Here is a 19399-nt window from a genome sequence, read left to right on the forward strand (position 1 = left end):
AGGGAATGGATTTGGCAATCATCAAATCAGCAGTTGCCAGATTGCAATAGACGCTTGAACTAATCTCGAGAGAGAGACAAATATTTACTCGTTATTGTTTCACAGTAATTTAAAATTGCAGAATTCATAAAATAGATCGATATGTACTTTTTAAAAGCTTTCTGTCCTTATATTTGAAGCATACAACAGATGCATTCTAAAAAAATCCCCGACACTGCCAAACCGAAATATTTTAATTCTTAGTTGACATTTGCAGCTATAATCAGCTTGTACCACCTTGCACCTTGTACTTTCGGCACCGAACAACGCTTTTCGGTGTTGTTCGGTGCTTTCGGTAAGTATCAACAATTCAACCCTATTTTTAGTAGTCTGTGCTGTGGTTATATTATATTAACCTATATTTTCATAATTTAGATTTTAGATGTGATTTAGATTCATTATTATGGAAGCCCCTCCGATATTAACTTCTGTAGACAGTGAATTAAAGAAGTACATTTTATGTCCAGAAAACTTACCAATCCATCAGTATGAAAAAAATCAGAAATTTTGGTCTCGTAAGCCAATACCGAAAGAATTACTATGCTTTGAAGAATCTCCTTCAATTACCACACTCCAAGTAAGGCTTATCACTCATTAACAAAATAGTAGCATACCAACTTCGGTAGCAAAACAGAAAATTGACACACACTTTTTCAAAATGTGTAGAAGATTTTCTCATTTCTATTATTTTTACATTTTACATCCAATTTGCTGGACAACATTCCATTGTTGTTTGGTTTTTTATGTACATATTGAGTTTAATAAGTAACAAATTATAGACTAAAAGATCTGACCCTAAGCACAATTTAAGATACCATCTAAATAATCATAATCATACTAAGTTGACAGTTCGGAATACCTACTTACTAGGTCTGTTCCTTTGTTTTCTAGTTTAGCACTAGTTCCAAAAAAGTATAGAAGTGCTACACAAGTCGTTCCTTTGCAAGGTGTAGTGTTACACCACTCTTCCATTGAAAAGTGTAACATTAGTTTCCGTAAATCTAAACCTGGTTCTGAGAGGGTCACTATCTGCACTGATCACACTGGTCTTGGGCAGTACCAACCAACCAAATTTGACAACTGTTTAGCTGTCAGATTTGATTATTTACAAAGAAAATTCTGTGATTGGCTTTTGTGAAGAAAGGTTGTATTATAGTAGTAAGTGAATTAAAATTCAAAATGCAGGTGGGAAAAAAAAAAGACAAAACTTAATAGAGGTAACTAACTTCCTATCCTTATAAACTTTAATTTAACTTTTAGTTGTATATAAGTAATTTTGATTGTATATAATCATTTGAAAAAAAAAACAAAGTTTAAAGAGGCTTTACAATGGGGGATAGCACAGTGGGGGTTGGCAGTGTTAGGGTGGCAATAAGTAAGATAGATGATTCAGGTTTAGAACGCAGTATAAATTAAGACAAAACATTTGTTGAAACTAATGGTAATTCAGAGACACTAATCAATATGATATTAAAAAAGACAAAAAACAGTATTCTTATTGTATACCGACATTGGCCCATCCGAGGTCTATATGGATTCAAAAAATAATAACGTCAGTAATTAGTTTTTAAAGCTAGCCAAATATATACATAAGAAAATTGAGAATGTACAAAAAATTAAAATTAAGGTAAAAACCGAATTAGTCTTGTTTTTAAGAAACGGGAATGTGCTAATAAATTTGTTTCAAATATAGAGATTAAAAATGATGGATATGAACTCTTTATTCCTGCTAATAAAGTAAATTGTAGGGGTGTAGTAAATAATGTTGATGCAAGTATTTTTGATATTGAATTAATTAGTTTTTCGGATACATCCTCAGTAAATATTAAAATTTTGGAGGTAAGATGTTTCAAAAGAAAATTAAAACATGATTCAGGTAAATATATAAATACAGAGACAGTTGCGTTTACCTTTTCAAGGAAACAAATTCCAAAAGAGGTTTCTATATACCGGATTCCCTTTAGGGTAAAGCCATATATGATTACAGTGGTTCAATGCTATCATTGTTTTCGTTTTCGTCATACAAAAAATCAATGTAGAGGGGATGAAAAATATAAAAATTGTGCTGATAAAGCACATGAAGGGAATTTATGATGAAATGTCTCCATTGTAATATTAATTTTCATGTAAGTACTTTTAAAGAGTGTCCTGAATATGTCAGATAATAGAATATTAAAGCTGTTAGGTCTTTAGATAATCTCTCTTATTTTGTGGCAAGTGTAAGGTATATATATATATATATATATATATATATATATATATATATATATATATATATATATATATATATATATACATATAAAATTCTGCAAATTCTGACTTTTATTTACATGTGGATGACAAATCAGTAGAAAGTTATACTACAACGAAATTTTTGAGGGTAACCCTAGATCTTAAACTTACATGGGAAACTCACGTAAATCATGTATCAGCAAAGTTAAGTACATGTAGCTATATAATGCGTAATTAAAGAGAAACTGTCTCATTTAATATATTGCGAATGATTTACTTTAGTTTAGTCCAGTCTGTACTTCAGTATGGCTTACTATTTTGAGGTTGCTCATCTCATCTTGAACGGGCATTTATAGCTCAAAAGAAAGTTTTAAGAAGTATGTATGGTGTTCCATTTTCAGATAGTTGCAAACCACTATTTAAGAAGTCTAATATTTTAACACTACCTACCCTTTTAATTTTGCAATTAATATTGCACATTGAGGAAAACAAGCTCAAGTTTGACAGAAATGAGGACATTCACTCACATGATACTAGAGGTAAATCAAATTTTCGTCAACCTTTCTCTAGATTAGGTCATTAGGTGTATCCCAGCATGCACCTGAATATATTGGAATAAAATGTTACAATAAAATAGTCAATATATTAACACTCAGTAATTCTTCACATACATGTTTTCGCCAAACTGTGTATTCATTTTTAATGGACAACACATTTTACAGTGATGATGGATTTTTAAATTTTTAACATTTTTGCAACAATAGTTCTAAATTTGTATTTGTAACTTGGACAACACATTTTACAGTGATGATGGATTTTTAAATTTTTAACATTTTTGCAACAATAGTTCTAAATTTGTATTTGTAACTTTTATTTCTTATTTATTTTATTGTAATCACTGTTTTATTTTAATCATGTGTACTTTTAGTATATATTTTACTTACTCTTTTGTACTAAAATTTTTGACCAGTCCTATAAGATTTATACATTTTTTTTGTAAGAATTGTGTAAACTTTGTGGATGAATAAATTCTATCTATCTATCTATCTATATATGTATTGTATGTTATATGTTTGTATATATATATATATATATATATATATATATATATATATATATATATATATATATATACAAACAACACAGTTTATTAGGGCTGCAGTCAGTAGGTTGGGCGGGATTTTATAAAAACACTCTTTTTACTTTTGGTCGAGCTTTCGGAATTCTTTTATTCCTTCTTCAAGACATTGTAATTAGAAGAAAGTGTAAATATTTACAACATATCTCAAATTGTCATTACAACTTACTAGTCGTTGAGATTATTTGTGTAAAGCTATGACACTCAACATTAAAAACACACATATAAAATATAACATGTAAAATAATGGACAAAATACATTTTAAAATTTAGTTGGAAAGTTAAAATTTTGTTCTAAATATTTACACTTTCTTCTAATTACAGTGTCTTGAAGAAGGAATAAAATAATTCCGAAAGCTCGAAAGTCCAAAAGTCAAAAGAGTGTTTCTATAACATCCTGGCCAAACCTACTGACTGCAGCCCTAATAAACTGTGTTGTTTGTAACTTAAGAGGTCGCTGGTTGAATGATAATAGATAAATAATTATAAAGTAAATCTCGTTGGTACTTCGGGACGTCCGCCGACGCGGCTCTATGGCACGAGAGCCAAAAAACTTCGTGTGTTTCGTTCGCTGTCTTGGGAGGAAGTGTCGAGATTGCAGGTCAGAAAAGACCCTTTTGGCCGTTGGGTGGAAGAGGGTACATCAATAAATCACCCTATTATATTATCATTTTGAATGCGATAATTTAAGTTATTTGAGACCTTAATACGAAACCGTACACTTGTGTGCATATTTGTGACACAGAATACAAAAGAGAAGTCAAATTCTTCGTACTTAAAACATAATAAATGAGACAATCAGTTTAGCAATTTTACAGGAAGCAATATATTTTACCAAAGTCGTTAGAATACATAGCATTGAATTAGATCACATTACAGTACCGTAACAGAAAAATATTAAATGTAAAAATATGAAAACAAATAGTATATACTTTCCCAAACATTCTCCCGCGCCAAAAACGAATGTTTTTACGAACAGCTGAAAATATAAATGAAAAGAATAGACATGAAAGATCGATATACTAATAAAGAACTAAGTAATAATAACATATGAATTGACAAATGAGCGGCGGTCATATTTTGACCACAGAACATTGTTGGATGTCGTCTGACCCTGTGCTCAGATTAACAACGCGTACAATGTCATCAATTAGAAAAGAATAGCGTCGAATCAGTAGAATTTTTCGACCGACTAAACTAGAAAGACTGTGTCATACACAATACCGTTGGCCCACTTTCCTATAAGAATTCCGTGGGGTTCGAAAAGACAAGAAGAAGAATAGCGTCGAAATCTCGGCGTGGTGTCCCATTTTAAGTCTTCAATGACAACCAGGAAGTAATATTTCGACGAGTTCCACAATAGGAAAATGCCAGTTTGGTGAAAATTCTAATAATTGTGCCAGTGATAAAACACGACTAACACAATCAGAGAGGTGTTGATTAGAAGGCATTTAATGCCAAGTAGAGTGTGGTATCAGTTCTTGTATGTGTTTAATACGATTGACAATTTAGGGTAGAAAAATTAGCTCAAGGGAGCGCAATCGTCGATATCGGAATCGAAATATCGGAAGATCGGACGAACAACCCTTTGACAAAAGTGACTAGATCAGCCAGCAATATGGCTGCCAGGAGTTCCAATCTTGTCGAGACAGAGCGAGCATGAAAATTGGACTAGACTCGTTGACAAAAGTGACTAGATCAGTCAGCAGTATAGCTGTCAAGATCTCCGATCTTGCGATAGATGTTCCTGTATAGAAATAACACCAGAAATGTAACACATACAAGTACAGAGATCAGATGTATCTGTTCAGATGTTTCATCATCCCAGGATACATTGAAGTACCACAACGGTTTTAGAAGACGTTTGACTAGCAAAAAGACATGAAAAATGAATAAAAACAAGAGGATAGCAACAAAAATACGACTGATTTACAAACGAATAGCCCGCTTTGTGAACGGTTTGTCAAAGGGACAAGAAGAATGAGAAAATAAATCAGTCGTAGGATTCCATTTTAGGCCCAGTACCGTAAAAATGAAAGGTTCCTCTTTGTCAACGAACAACATGTCAAAATGCAAAAGCCAAAGCCTGAAAATAATTAAAGATGGTTGCTGACGTTGTCGATTTGTCTAGCGAAAAAACCATCGAGCTTTAAAAGCTAAGCGAGTGCTCACTGCAGAAGGTGAGTAGATCAAAGAGAATCACTTGTAATGTGATTCTGACGTAAGTCCGTCGAGATGGCTGGTGGCCCACTGCGTAGCGGAAAACCATCGTATCGTGCTTTAAAAGCTAAGCAAGTTCTCACTGCAGAAGGTGAGTAGATCAAAGAGAATCACTCGTAGCGTGATTCTGACGTAAGTCCGTCGAGATGGCTGCTGGCCCACTGCCTAGCGGAAAACCATCGTATCGTGCTTTAAAAGCTAAGCAAGTTCTCACTGCAGAAGGTGAGTAGATCAAAGAGAATCACTTGTAGCGTGATTCTGACGTAAGTTCGTCGAGATGGTTGCTGGCTCACTGCCTAGCGGAAAACCATCGAGCATTAAAAACTAAGCGTTACTCTTGTAGAGTTTATAAGTGAAAGAAAACGAAGAAGTACCGTTAGTAACGATACGTAGTAAAAACTCTTGGAGAGGTTTAAAAAGTCCGATCTCCAGAGAACCCCTTTTATAGTTCCAAAATTCCTCATTTACTTTAATTTGCCGATACGTTTGCTTTATATCGCAAATAAAACAACAACGAAGATATCGAAAATTAAGTAAAGAACGAGATGCCCTTTTAGGACCGGTATGAAAGGCGTCGATTAGCGACACACCTCGAACGTCATATAGATTGGCGTCGAAGTTAGTACGAATTTTGGATAGAAGAAGCGAAATAAAAATTTGTTTTTTGAAAATTGTGTCAGAGTTATAAGAAATAATCGATTTAAAATTGGATTCAGAAACCGGCATCATATGTTGAGAAGTAAGAAAATCTTCCATGAATGCAACATATATCTCTTTGAGATTCGGAAGTTTCCTGAAGCGATTCTCTAGCATACAAAATGAAGATATGCATAAGAATAAAGAATAAGTAGCGAATATAAACAAGAGAAAATGATAAATAAAGAGGATTGGGTTGTAGAAACGGTGGAATAACAGAAAATCGGCTTGTTAATTTTCGAAAAATTAACAACTGAGAAATATCCTTCACGAGCTTCGTCGTGTTGGGACAAAACTAACAGGTGCCTACTCTTTTCGACTTCCCAAAACCTTTGTAGAAAAGATCTATGTTTGTATACATAGAAGTAACGAAGGATGTGAAATAAAATACTTACAGCATAACTAATAAACCAAGTATAAAACTTATACTCAGAATAAATCAGGTATAGGCAAAATCACTAACAATAAACATCGAATAACTTAGATATAAGTTATACTTGGTATAAGAATTTATTCCAAGATTATACCGACCCACACCCTTGTTTAAGTCTAGTATAACCGTGGTATAACCTATTTTATGAATGTCAAAGTCATCAGTGACAAGAATATATTATTTTTGTATTGTTTTGTGAGTAGCTATGTATATAATAAAAAAATGTATTTAAGAGGTGTTGCGGCTGTCGAGGAAGTTGATAATTTAATCAACATGATAGAAAATACACGAAAAAGAAAAACTCTCAAAGAAAGAATAAATCCACTTTCAAAATTCACTGGCAATTTTTGCAATTTTTTGCAACTTTTTTGCAATTTTAAAATACTCAAACTCAACATATAAGCAATATAAGAGTCAGTTGTTAGTTTCAAAGAAAAATCAAAATTGACATATTTCACTCAATATGTCGTTGTTCTATGTATTTGTGCAAAAGATTGCGACATTGCCAAACTATTATTTCGGAATAAAGTGGGAATACTTATAACTAACATATACCGAGTTTATTTGTAACAAAATATTTTAGTATTATATTTACCTTATACTTAGGATAACTATTCTAGATATAAGTACGGAATAACCTTAGAATACGAGTGTTTTATTAGTAAGACAGTTATTGAATAAGTCGTAGAGACTCGCCCTTATACAACGTAATTGAAAATGATTTCTAAGACCACAGGATGATTTGGTTCGCCAAGAATTTTAACCAAAATTTACGAAACGAAAAACCAATTCAACCCCTATGAGTATGTCTATAAGATCTGATCTGATCTAGCAGGATACGAATTATAAGAAAGATGCGAAAACATATTTGATCTGTATCAACTATGTGGAAAGAAATAGACGAGGACATTAAATGTGGTTGTGTAGCAAAATAGAAATGTTAGTATTTGAAGAAGTGGTTGTCTAAAGGAACAAGATGAATTTGAGCGTTGGTTAACAAACGAAGCAAAACGCGAGACCGTGATTCGCAAACTGTACAATTCGTCGTTTCGAATGAGGTGGAATCAGGCCGCGTACACAAGAATTATGTGGATTAACCAACGAGAAAAGTTCTTGAAGCCGTTTAGTCACAAAAAATACAAACCTTTATATGACTGATAAGAACCGGAACACAAGACACATTTAACACCTTGATTAGTTACCTTAGGGTGCTTTGTGGCACTAACGAAACCACAAGTAACGGAGATTTTATCGAAATATTGAAATAAGACAGCGATAATCGAAAGCGAGTAGAAGAAGACAATAAATTAAATCGAAACAAGGTTGTGAGATTTATGAAAATCTACCCTGGCTACGAATAATAATGAAAGCGTGTGGTTTTGATACTTGAATGCGTTTCATAGGCCTCTTTGAATCTAGAGAATGCCGAGAATGGCGCGAAAAGTTGGATTTGTTCATTTTGTTGAGCATTGTAAGATACAAGCACGAAAGAGAGGACAATGCAAACATAAATTAACAAATCAACACGAAGAGAATATCTAGATTTAAAGAAGTGAACGGTTTTAAACAAAATCAATTGCAAACAAGTAAGAATATCGATAAAAAGGTAAGTAACGAAAGGTATAGTAACAAAGAAAATCAAAAGATATGTGTTTAAGTTAACAAACAAGACGTACAGAATGAGTTGGAAAGTATTGTACAAGTAGAACAAAAATAATTCACAAAAACAATGTAAAAATGTAAAACAATAAATCATAAATGTAATATATATGTATAATTAATGTATGATATTAATCAAAATATATATAAAAGTATTTTACCTACTGAAATTATGAATTATAAGTAGAAATAAATTTCAAAATTGCTATATAAATATGATCCAATTTAATTATGTAAATTAAGTTTAAAAATAATGCCGAAGGACCGAATCAAAGTTAAATTGAAAAGAAAAAAAAAACAATTAATTAAAATGAATTAATTGGAGCACAAGGAAATTAATTGAATCAAAGTCAAAAAAATTATTATTTATCATCCGGTCGAAGTGGCCAAATGTTTTGTATAAAACTTAAGAGGTCGCTGGTTGAATGATAATAGATAACTAATTATAAAGTAAAAATGTAATATTTTGTTTGTGAATAAATTAGCGACAAATAGCAAACACAACTGTAAATAAATTAAGAAATTAACTGGTCTTACTCATTATTGATGTTTGTACAAAGAATATAGACTTACCCTTTGAAATATTGATGGATTCTTAGCCAAGGAAATCTCGTTGGTACGTCGGAACGTCTGCCGACGCGGCTCTATGGCACGAGAGCCAAAAAACTTCGTGTGTTTCGTTCGCTGTCTTGGGAGGAAGTGTCGAGATTGCAGGTCAGAAAAGAACCTTTTGGCTGTTGGGTGGAAGAGGGTACATCAATAAATCACCCTATTGTATTATGATTTTGAATGCGATAATTTAAGTTAATTGAGACCGTAATACGAAACCGTACACTTGTGTGCATATTTGTGACACAGAATACAAAAGAGAAGTCAAATTCTCCGTACTTAAAACATAATAAATGAGACAACCAGTTTAGCAATTTTACCAAATTCGTTAAGAATACATAGCATTGAATTAGATCACATTACAGTACCGTAACAGAAAAATATTAAATGTAAAAATATGAAAACAAATAGTATATACTTTCCCAAACATGGACAGTCAATAATATCCAGTATTTCTTATATATATATATATATATATATATATATATATATATATATATATATATATATAAATTAATTCCTTACTTACAATTACTAATTACTTATTTACAAACTTTAAAATCTCAGCACATAAATCAAAAGCAATAATATTTAGGAAAAGAGCTCAAGCTTATAACTTCCCCCACCTTATGTACCAAAACATGGAAATCCCATGGAAAAATGAAATAAAGTATCTAGGGTTCCATCTACCTACAGTGTAACTTGAATATGACAATTCAAATAAATGATGTGATAGCTAAAGCAAACAAAGGCATTAATGTTATGACAGCAATTTGTGGTACAAAATGGGGAACTGGCCCAAACATTATTTTAAGCTTATACAAAGGGATAGTAAGATCTCATTTAGATTGTGCAGCCAATCTTTTAAATACTTGCAGTAAAAGCATGATGATGTAGTTGGAACAAGTATGAAATGTGGCCCTAAAGATTAAAACAGATTGTCTATGGTCTATACCAATTTTAATATTACAAGCGGAATGTTCAGTATCTACACTAAAAGGTAGAAGGAAAATATTGGCTCATAAATACATATTGAAACAAATAACACTAATAAGAAGTTTAAATAAGTTAAATAAAGCTATAAATACAAATAACCAATTTTGTAAGAAAAAAGCTATACCAGATTACTCATTAGGATATAGAGACATACTCAAAAAATCAAAAAATATAATCCGATATAAAATTAATCCCATATATGTATGAAGTAGAAAAAAAAAAATAATTCTTTTATATCCCATTACAATTAAAAGCCTAGAATATGAAAAATACGAAATTGAATCTAATGAAATGTTTTTAGCAAAATATGGTGGAATATATAGTAATCATACTTATGTATGTACAGATGGATCTGTAGCGACAAGTTAATTACGAATAAGTATAACTTTTCTATTCAAAAATTAAATAACATCTCATATTAAAATTTACATTTTCGCAATTGGTTATACACATGTGAAATAGAAGTGACATAAAAATTGAAATGTGTTTCTCAATTATGTTTATTTACTACAGATATGCTGGACACTTTAATTATATATTTGAATACATAGCATTTTTCGTGTATGGGAAACAAAATATTATATGGTAAGCGATGACATAACAAGAGATTAGGACGATAATATTTGGAGTTTATCGTCTGGCTTTTAAAAACAAAGAATGTGTTTTTAGTTTTAGTAATCAACAAGTCACAATTTGCATCGGTCCGCGATACATACACAAATACCTACCCTTCGAGAATTAATTACGTATTACGAAAATAAATGTTATTAACAGTTTTTTTACGTTTTATTCGATTTTATTATTATGTTTATTTTGTTTCCGTGCAAAATAAGTTTATCACACACGCATCCACACAACCACGGAACATTGGTGACCCCGCGAACATTGAACAGTGAACATTGGTGACCCCGTGAACGTTTAAAAAGAATAGTGTTGATAATATACTTTTGCCGGTTAAAACATTGAATCTGAATCAGTGAAAATATCAGATAGTGTCAATAATAGTGCTACAGGAGTGGATCGCATAACAGTGAAAATCCCACCGTTCTGAGCTAGCGATCCCGAAATATGATTCCTGCAAGTAGAAAACTAATTTGCACTAGCAAAAATTACAAGTGACGCAACAAAATTCAATTATATAGTTGCTAATCTAGAAACGGCATACATATCCGAAGTGAGAGACATCATTGTATCACCACCAGCTACAGATAGGTATGTAAAGTTAAAAACAGAATTAATTAAGAGTGCATCACAACAACAAAAAATTAAAAGACTACTCGAGCATGAAGAATTGGACGATCAAAGACCTTCTCAATTCTTACGACATTTACCGTCTTTAGCAGGCACAACGGTACCAAATAATATAAGATCTCTGTAGTTAGGTAGACTGTCATCCTCTACACAGGCTATTTTAGCTACCCAATCAAGCGCTGATTTAGACACAGTTGCCGAGCTAGCAGATACAGTTTTCGAAGCCGTAGCTCCTAGAACACACATTTAGAAAACGGCCACTGCTCTTGAAAGCACGATCGGAAAATTAATAGCTGAATTAGCTGAAATGAAAATTCAGCTAGCTAACATCGCAACTGCTCAACCACAAACTAATACATACCGTTGTAACCGCAACACCTCAAGGGGAAGACCATACCATAGAAACAGAAGCCACAGCAAGGAACATAATAGTGACATATGTTGGTATCACTACCGTTTTGGTGATAGTGCTCAAAAGTGCACACCTCACTGCAAGCATCAGGAAAACAACACGGGCAATCGGTAAGTGCGGCATCCGATAAAAGCCCAAAGTCTCGCCGCCTTTTCGTAACAGACTTTGAAACTAAAAAACAATTTTTAATCGACACCGGGGCAGATTTGTGCGTGTTTCCCAGAAAATATATACGGGGCGCGCGAAAAGACTACATATATATATAGTCTCTACATATATATATATATATATATATATATATATATATATATATATATATATATATATATATATATATATAGTACTATACGCGGCGAATGACACTGTGATCGCAACATAGGGTTATGTTAACTTGACACTAAATATCGGATTAAGGCGTGATTTTACTTGACGTTTCGTAGTGGCGGACGTTTCAAAGCTTATTATAGGAGCTGATTTTTTATCACATTTCGCTCTCCTAGTAGACATTGCTAACCAGTGCTTAATAGACTACTACAACTCTTCGAACGAAGGGACTCGTTAAAGATTGTTTCGATAGCAGCGTAAAAACAATCGCAGAAGTGTCGAGTTACCATATGCTATTAGCTCAGTTTCCAGAAATCACGCAACTCGCCGGTATTCTGAAGGACATTCAACATCAAACCAAGCAACACATCGATACAACACCAGGTCCACCCGTTTTCTCTAAGCCTCGACGATTAGCACCTGACAAATTGCAATGGGTTAAAAAAGAATTCGAAAATCTTCTGCGACTAGGCATCATAAGACCATCAAAAAGTAACTGGTCTACACCACTACATATGGTCTCGAAGAAAGGTGAGGAATGGAGACCCTGCGGAGATTATCGACGTCTAAACTAAAGGACTATTCCAGATCGATATCCATTTCCACACACTTCGGTCAGTCGCTAGCTGGTAAGATCCTTTTCTCTACAATAGATTTAGTTAGAGCATACAACCAGATACCAGTAGCCACTGAAGATATACCAAAAACTTCCGTTACCACATCATTTGGACTGTACGAATATTTATTTATGCCTTTTGGCTTAAGAAACGCAGGACAGACCTTCCAGCGTTTCATAGATGAAATTTTACGTGATCTTGATTTCGCCTACGCCTACATCGATGACATTCTCATTGCATCAGAATCCGAAGAGCAGCATATATCGCATTTGGAAGAAATTTTCAAAAGACTTAAGCAATTTGGCGTTGTGAATAATCCAGCAAAGTGTCAGTTCGGCAAAAACGATACTACATTTTTGGGATATACAGTATCAGCAGCAGAACTCAAATCTCCCCAAGAAAAAGTAGCAGCTGTATAAAATTTCACTCATCCTAAAACAGTGAAAGACCTGCGTAGATTTATAGGTATGTTGAACTTCTACCGAAGGTTCATACACAAGTTACGAAGTTCAAAGCCGAAAACGGTTTTTTAAAAAATTAATTTTCGTAACAAAATTTATTTATTGAGAACGTACAGGTATGGTAACAACTACAAAACAAAAAGCTCTTAATCTAATTAAACACTGGTATATATAGTCTTTCTATATGTCGTCACACATTGGATAATCCAGGGACGTAACTCACAATGCAGTTGAGTTTCAAGCACCACTACATGATGCCCTAAAAGGAAATGTCAAAGGAAAAGCACCGATTGAATGGACACCATAGTGGATCCAAGCCTTTGAGGACTGCAAAAGTAGTTTAGCTAACGCTACTTTACCGAGCCACCCTGCAAACGATGTTGATATCTCCATCACTTGTGATGCTTACGATTTTTGTGCTGGAGCTTTATTACAACAAAAAACGGATACAGGTATGAAACCTTTAGCTTTCTTTTTTAAAAAATTCTCACTTAGTGAAAAGAAATATAGTGCGTACGACAGGGAATTATTGGCTATATATTTAGCTATAAAACATTTTAGACATATGATCGATGTTTTGCACCAACAAACGTAATAAATATTGTAGCAGACGCACTATCTCGAGTCGACTAGCATCAAGAAAGATATCGACATCATGGACTTAGCTCTCGCACAAGAAACAGATCCAGAACTAAAAACGTACTTAAGAGAGAAAACATCGTTGCAATTAAAGAAAATACGGTTTCCGGAACAAAACGTTAGGTTTTACTGTGACGTAGCAACATCTACAGCCAGACCATTTGTACCGAAACCACTCCGAATGACAATTTTTAGCACCATGCATAATCTAGCACATCCTGGAACCAACAGTTCTGTGAAGACGATCACACAGCGATATGTTTGGCCTTCAATCAAATCAGATGTGAGAAAATGGACTCGAGTGTGTCTACAGTGCCAAAAATCAAAAATATCGCGCCACATTGTTTCACCGACTGGAAGTTTCCTATCACCTTCCAGCCGATTCGAACATGTTCACATAGACATTATAGAGATGCCGATTTCTTAAGGAAACAGATACTGTTTAACATGTGTCGACCGTTTCACGCGTTGGTCGGAAGCTTTCCCAATGTCCAATCAAGAAGCAGATACAGTAGCCAGAACATTTTTTTCTGGTTGGATAGCTCGTTTTGGCACTCCCAAGGGTATCACAACGGATCAAGGTCGAAAATTCGAATCACATCTCTTTAAATCAATCTGCAAATTAACTGGAACTACCCATTTAAGAACAACCGCCTATCACCCTCAAGCAAATGGCATGGTGGAAAGATTTCATCGACAATTAAAAGCAGCAATTCGATGCCATGAAAATATTCGATGGACCGAAAGCCTACCTTCAGTGTTACTGGGCATACGAGTAGCGTGGAGAAAAGATTTAGGTACTTCAGCCGCCGAACTCGTTTATGGAGAACCATTGTGTTTGCCCGGTGAATTATTGTTTTCCTCGCAAAGAAATACCGACGACAGTGCTCACATTTATTTAAAGACTCTGATGGAAAGGGTAAACTTTGTTGCCAAACTATCCACATTTAAGAGAGGCGTATTTGAACACCTAATTGCTTCAAAATATTTATAAAGGACCACTGAAGCAATAAAACAATTAAGAGGTATTTTCCTTCGATTTATTTACACAATAGACTTAAGGGCTGGTTCAAACATTGACAATTATCGCAATTCTGATAGTTACATAAAGAGTTATACAAATATTAGCTTTACAGTGAGTGCGGGGAGGCAGTAACAGATATACATGAAATGATAAAATTGAGAGAGACCAACTATATACGTTTTAACACAAAACACCGGGTTTACAAGCGCATTTATCACTTACGCACCACGCACTTATCGGGATCACACACACACACACACACCCGGCCTTCACTTGCCGAGAGGCAAATTGGCACTGTCTGTCCTAGTCCTAAGTTATATAAAGCGGGGGAGGAGCGGGTCCCTGATATAGGGAGTCAGTCGCACACACGTTAACACGATAGCTGACGATGTGAGCGTACAATTTGATAAAATAACTATACTACGATTACAATATACAGGTTGTTTTTACAACAGACTCTTCGAAACCATTTTGAAAATCTCCATCCTAAGCAACCGTCGCAACATGGGTCAAAAAGCACTTTTATTTTCAAAGAGATGAAAACCACCACTCACGTGTTTGTCCGCCGTGACACAATCAAATACGGTTTAGATAACCCATATCACGGACCTTTTCCAGTAGTTAAACGAGGAGACAAAACATTTGTCGTCCGTGTAAACGAAAAAGAAGTAACAATTTCCATCGATAGATTGAAACCTGCGTATGAGGTCAACGTCAATCAAGAACCTGAGAAAATAACAGTGTCCAGAGAAACAAACACCTACAACAATTTTGAGAACAGCAGACCCAAGAGACAAACGAGATTTACGAGAAGTTATCAAGCAAGTGTCAGTTAAATCATTTTTTTCAGTTAAAATATGTTTTCAGTGTAATTTTTTTTCTCGTGTAAATATTGTCTTTTTCTGATATATAGTCCTTCTCAGAGCCTTCTTTCAGTGCGTCATTAATTGTGACGTCATATACTGTATTGGATGTGTCGAGAATTATTTCATGTAATTATTGAGAATTGTGACAGATGCCAGAACCGTACTTACTTTTATTGCAAGGTGGATTAAATAATAGTAAACAATATTGTTTATTAAATTCATAAATATGGAAACATTTAAAAACGACAACACAACGATCCATTTATTGTTCATTTTATAATAGTATATAATACAAGTGTAGTTAGTTCGTTTTCTAGTTATACAATTAAATATTTGCCGCCATTTTTTTATAAAAGCAAACAAATACTGTTTTCAAAGATGTTTATTACGTAACTTATAAATTAATTACATAAATAGGGTATAATTCTAAACATAAAAACAATTTATTTACTGATGCCTAATAATAATACTTTGAAGTATTGAAAAGTAGAATTTGGATATCAATGAAATATTAAAACCTTTCCTGTATATTTTTTCGATAATTATTTCATGACAAAAAACTAATGATATATCTGAAACAAAAAAAATCATAAAGGCGACAGGAATTATAAGAGAAAATCGTGTACAAAAAAGTCCAGTAATGGAGTCTAAAATTGTTTGCTTCCTACAATTCTGGAATGGGTTAATTACTATTTAAATGGGAATAAGCCACAATTAAAGGTTAAAATACGTTTATTGACGTTTTAATTTCCACTTCGGAAATCCTTTTTTTTTCCGAAGTGGAAATTGAAACATCAATAAACGTATTTTAACCTTTAATTATGGCTTATTCCCATTTAAATAGTAATTAATTTAAAATGCCACAAGAAAATAGCTTCACAACAATATCTGGAATGGGTGTAGTAGATGCGCATGATCAGTGCATATCGTTATATCGAATAAGTTTAAAAGGTAAAAAGTCATGGTGGGTTTCAAAAATGGAACATTAAAAGTACATAGATAATGCAAATCATGGTAATATGATACTCTAAGAATACTCTGACTCACAAGAGAGGGACAATCAATTCTACCATTTGTCAATTTAAAAATCAAACTTAAACCAAACATCACAATTTTGGTGTTTTCCATTTTTTCCACTCTAGTTTCTTTTTAGATGTTAATGGGTTAAAGTAAGTAAGAACTAACAACCTAATATCTAAAAACCATAAAAACACAATAGACTACAATTATTAATTGATAATAGAATTATTAATGAAATATGTGGGAATCAACCTAAAGATCTAAGACTATAACATAAGGAAAAGAATAACTAAATAGCTACAAATGCACACTTCTAAATAACTACAAGATACTATGATTATAAGGAACTAAATAACACTAAATATTACACGAGAAAATTAGAAAATATAAATAAATAAATACAAGAAAAATAGAGACCTATAATCTTACAAATTAAAAAAACAAAACCGAGCTTGGTGTCATTTTATTTCTGGCACTTCCACAAAATCATCATCTGAAGATACACAATCCCATTCATTTAAATCAATGACTATAGGAGATATGTGGTTTGTGTCCATTATTTTTGCTGTCTCCCAATATTCATTAATGAGGCTTTCTGCATGCCTAACATACTTCCTCCATTTTTATGGTGTGACCTTAAATTATAGCAAAGTTAGTATCTAAGAATAAAAAAAAATTAATTTACCTGTTGTAAAGATTTTTTCCACACATTTAATACTGTGGCTTCGTTTGTAACGCCAGCAGAAGTTATATTGGCATCATAATACCTTTTGCAGTCAGACCAAACATTCTCTATTGGATTTAATTGACAATGATATGGAGGCAGTCTCAAGACCCAATAGCCATATTGAAGGGCCAGTCTATCCAATCTGTAAAACAAAATATATATAAAATGCCACTTACTAAATAAATTCTAATACACACTTAAATACTTTATCTGGTAGATGCTTCTTTACAATATCCATCAACTCAAACTTCATCATAGTCATTGAACAATTAATATGCCGGTTTTTTAACCATTCTAATAAAGAATGTTTTGCCCAACTAGCATTTGGTATTTTTTCCAATAAAGTTGAATGGTATGATGCATTATCCATTATAATTAATGATGGTTCTTCTAAATTTGGTAAAAGCTGATGCTCAAACCATTTTTCAAAATTCTCAGAATTCATTGAATCATGGTAGTCACCAGATTTACTTCCACTTTTGAAAATCAATTCACAGTTATCAATGAACCCATTTTCAGAACCTGCATTAAGAATAATGTATCGTACACCTTCTCCATTCTTCTTTCTGACTGCATTAACACTGCCATCTTGCCAGCTCTTGCGGAATCCTCCTTTACTGAATATCCAGGTCTCATCCAAGAAAACTGGTTTTAAAGGGTATAAACTGCTTTCATTGTCCTTATAGGCTTTCAAAAACTGAAGTCTTTTTAAAGTAACATGTGGTTGTTCCATTAAATATTTTCTGTTAGCAACACTACAATTTACCCATCTGCATTTTAATTCTTTTAAAGCTCTGCTAAGTGCAGCAATAGAAATATTAATCTCATCCACTTCCTCTAGTTTTTGCTTCAGGGTATAGAGAGTCACATGCTCACCTAAAACGATCAAAGTTTAAAGACAAGTTAGTTTTGATATTAGGAATTTGTCTATTGAATTGCTATATGCAACAGTACTCCTTTCATAAATCGTAATAACCATATTTGAATAATCCAAAGTATAAGAGTTATAAAAATATATCTATATATTTTACCAAACTGCACAAGGTAAATGCATAAACTTCAGCTAAAAGGCAAAGAGGACTCTTAAATCTTTATTACAATACTTGGTACTTAATTCAGTAGTATTCTTTTTATATTCACTTTTCATTTCTATATGTAACTAGTTGTCAGTAACAATTTATTAAGGCTGTTTTAGCAGTTCAAGTACACTGCGATTTGAAATGGGCGTATCACTTACTTTTCTACACTGCTTACGCGAGACCATCTTCACTCAGTGCCGCCGGCCGACGGGTAGTTTAATGACAACAAATACATTATTCTCCATTCAAATTAGTTTTAACACGAACTAATTGACCGTACGTTCATGAGATTTGACGTCACGAAGGCGATAACGATGAAACTAAGCGCCGATGATGAGTAACACGTTTCACTATTAGATTTCAGTATTTTTTAGCAATTTTCTTTAAAGTTGGAACACGCTTTTCTCAATTATTACTGGACACAGAAAGGTGAAACAAAAATCAACGATTACAGAAAAAAAAACTCTTTCGAGTGATGGGCGTAAAAAGTTTGGTTATAATAGAACGTTAAACAGTATATTCCAATTTTTCAACAGAAGTTTCAAAAAAATTAAAAAAGTAAAACCATCAGTTTAAAGGCAATATAATTTCGAATAACGTGTCCAAATTTCGAGACATTTTGTCAGTAAATAACAGAGAAAACACTGTCCCTAGGTTTTGGTGCACCGATAAAACAGCCTTAAATGAAATGTCTATGAAAATTAGTTACTCCTGCCTTTCTATTAGAAATATGGTAAAATATTTTAACTATACTGTTATTTGTAATGCTCTTTCTTACCTTTACTAAACATTCTGTATACACACATCCTGATGGCATGTTCGTATTTATTTATTAATAATGTTGGTTTACGACTCGTGGCTACTGATTGGCTCATTGTGATTGAATAATCAGAATCTTTTTGGACACCTTCATTTACCAATCGTCTTATTGTTGGCAAAGAAATTCCTAACGCCTCA

General features: G+C 33.2%; 1 protein-coding gene across 3 annotated transcripts in view; it reads left to right on the plus strand.

Moving 5' to 3' along the window:
* The first annotated feature begins 202 nt into the window (after nucleotides 1-202).
* tst (superkiller complex helicase subunit twister) overlaps nucleotides 203-19399 on the plus strand; it is a 626755-nt gene continuing 607558 nt past the window's right edge. For 2 of the 3 annotated variants that reach the window (XM_072532051.1, XM_072532053.1), the window contains exon 1: nucleotides 349-616. In XM_072532051.1, coding sequence (XP_072388152.1) covers nucleotides 443-616 — 174 coding nt within the window. In that variant the 5' untranslated portion in view covers nucleotides 349-442. The other variant, XM_072532052.1, reaches the window with a different exon arrangement.

This window comes from Diabrotica undecimpunctata, chromosome 5, assembly GCF_040954645.1.
Source record: "Diabrotica undecimpunctata isolate CICGRU chromosome 5, icDiaUnde3, whole genome shotgun sequence".
Lineage (NCBI taxonomy): Eukaryota > Metazoa > Arthropoda > Insecta > Coleoptera > Chrysomelidae > Diabrotica > Diabrotica undecimpunctata.